At 37.8% G+C, this 7,187-nt stretch overlaps 1 protein-coding gene across 1 annotated transcript; it reads right to left on the bottom strand.

Moving 5' to 3' along the window:
* Positions 1-4,358: 4,358 nt before the first annotated feature.
* On the bottom strand, positions 4,359-5,932 carry LOC126782747 (uncharacterized). The gene is made up of 2 exons (XM_050508058.1): positions 5,214-5,932; positions 4,359-5,060 (listed from the first exon to the last, which is right to left on the bottom strand). Exons 1-2 carry the CDS (start codon positions 5,857-5,859, stop codon positions 4,543-4,545), a joined length of 1,164 nt encoding a protein of 387 aa, XP_050364015.1. The 5' UTR covers positions 5,860-5,932; the 3' UTR covers positions 4,359-4,542.
* Between the last annotated feature and the right edge of the window lie 1,255 nt (positions 5,933-7,187).

Genomic DNA, 7,187 nt, shown 5'->3' with positions numbered 1-7,187 from the left:
TGTTATTTTGAAATTTGTATTAGATTGATCATTGAGTATTTGATTCATATGCAATGGTCTCTTATCAATGGTAGCTAAGTCTTATGCAAAATTTGTAGGAATACAACTGAACTGGTCTTTTCATTCACAAATGAACATGAGTATACATTCTTGATTTAGCAGATTGATGGCTACTACAATTTAGGCTTTAATATTTATAGAAGTTTATTTTTCTTGTTTTTTCTTAGTGGGAAGAAAATGTGGAAACCACATATGTTCAAGAAGAAATTGATAAAGTCCGCGATGAGTGAGCAGAGTTTGTAAGCGACAAGTATCTATAGACTTTCCAAATGCATATCGATCTCTATGCTTGACATGCCTACTGAAACTTATTTCATTTGTTGCAATAGTTAATTACATTTTCATTTACTAGGGAGCTAGATACTTTTATGACGGCTAGCTAGAATATTATAAGTTTTTCTGACAATTGTGATGTTTACCAGAAAATTTCAACTGTGAAGTGATTCTTTGAAGTATGTGGTTGATAAATATATATATATGTATTTATATATATATATATATATATATTCAATTTGAATTTAATTTCTGGAATTAATGTTGTAGTAGATCCTAGTTGAATAAATTGGTTCTCTCTAAATAGTAGACAACGGATTTATTCTAGACATCATTATAATTTACTATTTAAATTGTTACCGACAACGTTATCAGTTAAAAAAATGATGTAATAGCTTCTCAAAAGCCAACGTTTCTTATGAGAAATTGTTGTATAATGTTGTTCCCAACATTTTTGAACTAAACACCGATGTCTAAAGTCCATAAAACCAATAGTATTTTGGTTGGAACCGTTCCGTATGAAATTTCTCTAAGATTGCAAGTAATGCATATGATATATTACCACATCGATTAACAAGTAAAAACCGTTATTGTTTAAGTACAAACACAACGGTGGTGTTTCTCATAACGGTATGTGCTATGTCTAACTACAACAATTTATAAGTAAAATCCGTTGTAATTGTTCATGCTTAACATTAGATAAAACTCGTTGTGGAGTGACATGTAAAAACACAACACTCACATAGACAACGGAAAATTAATTTTTCATACAACGGGGCGAGACCGTTATCTATTTAGGAATTTGTACTAGTGACGGTTTATCGTCCACATATTTTATGTGCCAAATTGCGTCTCCACAAGTGCATAATGATGGGTTAATTGGTGTTGAATTTTGTCTTTCAATAAGACATTAACTTCCACCTATATCCGCTTATATAAAGACCTTAACATGCGATCTCGTTTAGTCACCTTTGATGAGTCAGTCTCCCTATCGTTAGGGGGTGAGAATAACAAGTTTGTTCAAGTTCAACAACTTGGTTTTGTCGTGGTTTGTCCCACTGTGGCTCATCATGTTCCTAATAGTCCTACAAATGAAAGTGATGAGAGTAGAGATAAATAATGCAATTATGCCTGTAAGAATTAATGTTCGACATATTGACATGTAGTCACTCTTTGTTGGTGACGTGGTGACTCCACAAATGTGGTAGATGGTGTCACTAGGACGTGACTCTCATATAAGTGTAGAGAGACCACTTGTTTCGATAATACTTGTTGAATGCGAGTTATGACACAACTTGATCTATGATCAATGATACTCAATCGTCTGTTTTCATGGATAATGGTTATCATTAGGGGACGCCTCAATGTCAATACTAATCCAAATGAGAGATCTCGAAGAATGACGATGTTGAATGAGTTTGATGTCGAACCATACATACTCTGTTGAAGCAAAATTCCAATATTGTAGATTGGCCTACATAGAAAGTGTTATCTGACATGAATTAATGGTGATGATCAACCCATGTCGCCGCCATAGCCTCCTGGAAAGCTATAGGATTCAGTTTTAACAAAGAGATAGGTCATTGGTCAGGTAATCCCAACACCGCACATGTAAATCGTATCGGTTATACCTTTGTTAGGCATAGTGAAAAAGAAAAGAGTTCAGACTCACCTTATGGCACAAACTCTTTAGCAAAACGCCCTGAAATCAAATATAATACCTTATCAGTTAGGTGGTTTCCAAAACAACTGAATTTGCAACTTGTGGTCACATATCATCTCTGTTAGAACTAAGTTAATAGATGTAGATAAAGACCCTGAATGAATTGGTTTTAACCTAATTCAAGTGGCTCCAAACCACAGAGCGCGTTAACTTGATTACGGTAGGGATATTAAAATGAACGGTGATGGACTCTTGATGAACTAAGAGCTAAGTGCTGCTTTCCGAAGCTTCTTGTTCAAAACTCAAGGCTCACCACCCTAACAATACAGGAGAATTCACTTCGAAGATTTTTTATTGCATAGATGGGATTGGACATCCCCGTAACCCCATGTTCATTCTGCATGAATGGATGAGCAGTAACGAGAATTAAGTAGTTAAAACTTATAGCTAAGGCCCTCGTTACGCGTAAGTAATTTACCCATAACCGTTTGGGATATGCAATATTGCATGCAGATGTACTTAGAATGAAATGATATTTAGATACTAGGTCTCAAAAGTGATAACCGTTATTGATGATGTTATTCATCGGTTGGTTAATGATAGTAAGGACGTTAAACCAATGCCTACAAGTATTTCATGAATCAGTCGAAGTTAGAAGAAGCTCGTTTGAGCGATGATAAGCCTTAAGAGATGAAACTCCTAATATTTAAGTACGATATGTGTATGCATGTACTTGTTGTAATATACTTTAGTCGACATCTCATTCGGTTTAAACTCATAAGACCAAAATAATCACTGAATGCGCCCACACATATGTTAATGCTTGATCACATCACGTTATGACATTGAATCCTATATCCCAACACAAAAAACACTTTAATGAAACGATGCCAAAATCTACCCAAATTCGTAGGTCAACTTCCACAAGACCTATAGGGCAGCTCACTTTGTTGCAAAATGATAAATTTGGTACCATTGGACAACTCTATGTGTCTACTTTCCAGGGACATCAATCATTTGAGTATATCTATTATATTGAGTGAGTAATAGATGTTTTAGTAAAATATGACGGATCTATTTGGAAACTACATCTAAGTAAACTTCGACAGAGCTTTGTGATCAGCCTAGAACTAACTAGGTTGTGAACTATATATCACTGGAAAGCCACGGATGTCTACTTTCCAGAATATTTTACAGTTCATCCATACATATTGTATCGAAGAAGTTATGAATGTTTAAGTGCGTGAAAATCATATCACATTGGAAAGTCTTGTTTTGAGTTGTTATGCAGTTCTTTTTCTTTTGATCTTGGTACGGATAAGTGTACATGTTTGGTGAGACTTGATATTCAAATCATTGACCCATTGTTACTTTTGAAGAATGTGAAGAACGTTCGTATACGCTATTTATCTAAACTCCGAGATTAAGTTACAGATCAGGGGGAGTTGTTTTGTAGACTTTAGGAGGAGTCTATACCACATGTTATCTTCAACTATAGTTGGTATTTTGTACTTTTTTTCCCTTTGACCAAGTTTTTTATTTTAACCAAGAGTTTTTCGTTTTACTTGGCAAAGTTTTTATCGAGGCAACAATATTGCAGCATGATAGAAAGTGGAATGTTGTAGGAGAATTACTTTCTGTAATCTTCTGATGTATCTTGTTCTAATTATTATAAGTTAGTCTAAATAATGAATGATATATAATTCATAAATCTATGAGATACTAAATGTAATACCTATATAAATGCAACTCTTATCAATGAATAAAGATGATGTTTGTCCATATTTGATGCATATTACATTTTTAACAAAGTTTTCATTTGTAAGCCATTTTAGTACCTTTATAAGTTTTGTTTATATTTTTAGGGTTATTTTTATCATTTAGTCTTAAATTCTTTAAATCCACACTTTATTTCATTTTTTCCTATATCACTAAATTATCTCTAAAAATTGATGATCTCCTCCGCTTAACATTTACTACGTATATGTATTGAAAATAAAAAATTTCAAAATATATTTATTACATCCTTGTTACTTTCCGCAAAAAAAAAATTATATTACCTTTATGCAATCTAAATGTTTTTATTTAAAAAATTTATTCAATTAGCATCTATTATGTATATATGCAAAATAAAAATCTTAAAAATATATTTATTACATCCTAATTACTTTCTACAAAGAAAATAAATTGTCTTTGTGCAATCTCAATTTATTTTTAAATTACTTATTTATTTTTATGTATGCAATCTCAATTTATTTTTAAATTACTTATTTATTTTTATGTATGAGAAATTGATGGTATATGAGATACATCAATTTTTGGAGGTAACTAAAAAGTAATTTAGAGATAATAGAAAAAAAATACTAAATTATCCAAGACCATACATCAGGAGAAATTTATCCGAGTATTTAGAAAGACAAATGCCGAAACCAAAAGGAGAGAAAAATTTTCTTCTTTCTGTCCCCATTAGATTTTGCCGGGAATAAAATAACCAAGGAAACACCAATGGGCCAAGCACACAAATGAAAACAAAAAACTCACACCTGTCATCCTCCAAATGAAGATGGGATTACTGTAATGTGTCTCAGAGGCTGTGAAACCTCGATACCGCCGGCATGCTGCACAAACTCCGCCGGCGAGAATGTGCTTCCATGACAGACGCACACGATGCTGATCTCCGACTCGGAGAAACTGTACAAGAACCCATTAACTGTTTTCCCATTAGGTCCATTTCCAGTGGTCGACACGTACGGCATTTGTGGCATCGAGGGAGTCTTCTCGGAGCTTTTGGTATTGTCCCTTTGGGGTTTTGAAGGATCCATCTTGTCTTGTTTCACTGGAGTAGGAGGACATTCCTCATTGGATGAGATGGGTTTCGCTATCGGACCCGGTTCTGCAATTTCCGGTGCGGGTTCTTCTTTGGGTTGAACAACCGAATTTTCATTACTTCGGGAATTAAACTCGAATGATTGAGACGTAGCTGTGTGATCAGACTGGGCTTTGTTCTTTTCCCCGATTGTACCATTCAAACGGTTTGAATGGCTTCTTGTATCACTGCTCCCACCTAAATTTTTCAATAAACCGAACCTAAAATCAGAACCTCAAGTTTGAAGATTTAACATAACAGTCCAAACTTGGTTATATAAACGAATCAGATACAAAGATTAAACAAAATAGCAAATTTGATGGCTATTAAAGAATTAGATATGTTCATTACCTTCATGAGAAGCTGCGCTGCAATGTTCTGAAACGGTAGAGTTGCTACAAATCGGAGATCCGTTATTCAACGATGCCGTTTTGCCATTCTGCTCCACGTTGCACCGGTTATTCCCCGTATCCGCCTGAAAAGGCCTGAAACCGCCGCCGCCGTTGGGCCCCCAACACGGCACCACACAAGGAAAAGCAAACCCGTCGGAGTAAGGAACGAACTGAACAGGCGCGTAAGGATACTGCACCGGTCGAATTGGGTAATCGTGGTGCCCCCCTTGGCCGCCGTTACTCATATCCAAATTCACATTCATAACGTTAACGCCGTTATCGCGCACACCATTCTTTTTCGCCGGCGGTTCTCCGATCTGCGCTCGCGTTTTCTTCTCCTCTCTCTTCCTCTTCGCCTCTTGCCTCCGCAGAGCCTGAATCTCTCTCTTCAGAAACGGATGCACAACCACGCTTTCCGGCTCCGATAACGTCGCCGGCGACACTGTGCTGCTGTTGCATCTCAAAACCGTCACCATCTGGGGTCCCTTTTCTCCTCCGTTGAGTTTAAGCTTCTCCGATCTTCTGAAACTCCCGCCTCCGATTTTCAAGCCTAAATCCAGCTCAATCTCTTCTCCCTTCACCCCTCGATCAGAAACCTCCACCATTGTCTCAAAAAAGCTCAGCAATTCAAATGGCTATGTCGCAAAACAAAGGAGACTTGTGATATGTGAAGCTCCAAGTCGTCTCCTTCTTCAGAGTCGCTTGTTCGTTTCAAAATACATTAGGGTTTTGGTATCAGATTCTTTTGTAGGGAAAAACAACAAACAGAGGGTGGGGCTTGTGACACGTGTCCGTAAAAGAGAGGGGGGAATGGCGGTAACTGACACGTAGGATGTTCCGGCATATAATTAGCTAAGAGATTAGCCATCAGTCCTAATTAATCGCGGCTTAAAACCCTGTTAGTTCGTTGATTTAGCGGGAAACAAACTCTTTTTCAGTACACCGCGGCTCACGGTCGTAGGCTCAGAGTGCGCCACGTGGCACGCGTGCATGGAGGAGCTTTAGTGTTGGACACGTGTTTGATATGCAGACAGGCAAAGGGGTACGGACTCGTGGGAACGAGATTTCGCTGTTTCACCCGCGAAACTGTACCGTCATTTTCAGGTATACGAATCCCCAGGGACGGGAGATACGTAGCTGCTTTGCGCTCGAGACACGTGTGACGCGGCGAGTTGGGGTTGGGGTTTGTTTTCCCGGGAAGGAATGGGAATTGGTAGGCTGAAACGTGGTGAGCTGGCTGACCTGCAGCGTTTACAGAGGGAGTTGCTTTAACGTGTCGACGTCTCTTGTGGAAGGTGGTCAGGGACACGTGGTGGGATAAGAAGGGATGAGGTATTGGTTTAACCTCTAGCAGGTGGAAGGGGGGCACGTGGACGTGTTTTGGGAGGGCGCTGTATGCGAAGGTAGGAGATAGGGTTCTGTGGCGCATGGACCAAGTTTGAAAGGGTTGTGACCGATGCAAGCAGTCATCGTTACGATATTTCGATGCATGGGTGACACTTGTTGTGATTCTTAATCAGGGTTTGTCAATGATGATGATGCACGCACATATGAGTGGATTAATCAACATTTTCATCACTGATTAAGGTCATGTCACTGTGAGGGTCCTCATGATCAGAGTTTTTGGAATTTTTATTATGATTGCCTTGTTCAAGTTGAATCAGTGGATTTTTCTTAATTATTAGAAACAATTTCATCAGTACATACATACAATGGTCGATCTAACAAGAACTGAATCAGTGTAGATCCATCTGGTATTCTGGTTCGAGTGCAAGAAGATGCCGATCGCCAAATAACATCGCAGAAATTTGGGCTAGCTACCTCGCTGTTCATATAAAATACGGTTTCATATCGCAGAAATTTGGGCTAGCTACCTCGCTGTTCATATAAAATACGGTTTCATCTTTGGGCAGGTAGCCACGATTCACTTATC

The sequence above is a fragment of the Argentina anserina genome, chromosome 2 (assembly GCF_933775445.1).
Source record: "Argentina anserina chromosome 2, drPotAnse1.1, whole genome shotgun sequence".
Lineage (NCBI taxonomy): Eukaryota > Viridiplantae > Streptophyta > Magnoliopsida > Rosales > Rosaceae > Argentina > Argentina anserina.
The sequence above is the reverse complement of the archived record's forward strand: the minus strand, read 5'-3'. Positions and strand labels throughout refer to the sequence as shown.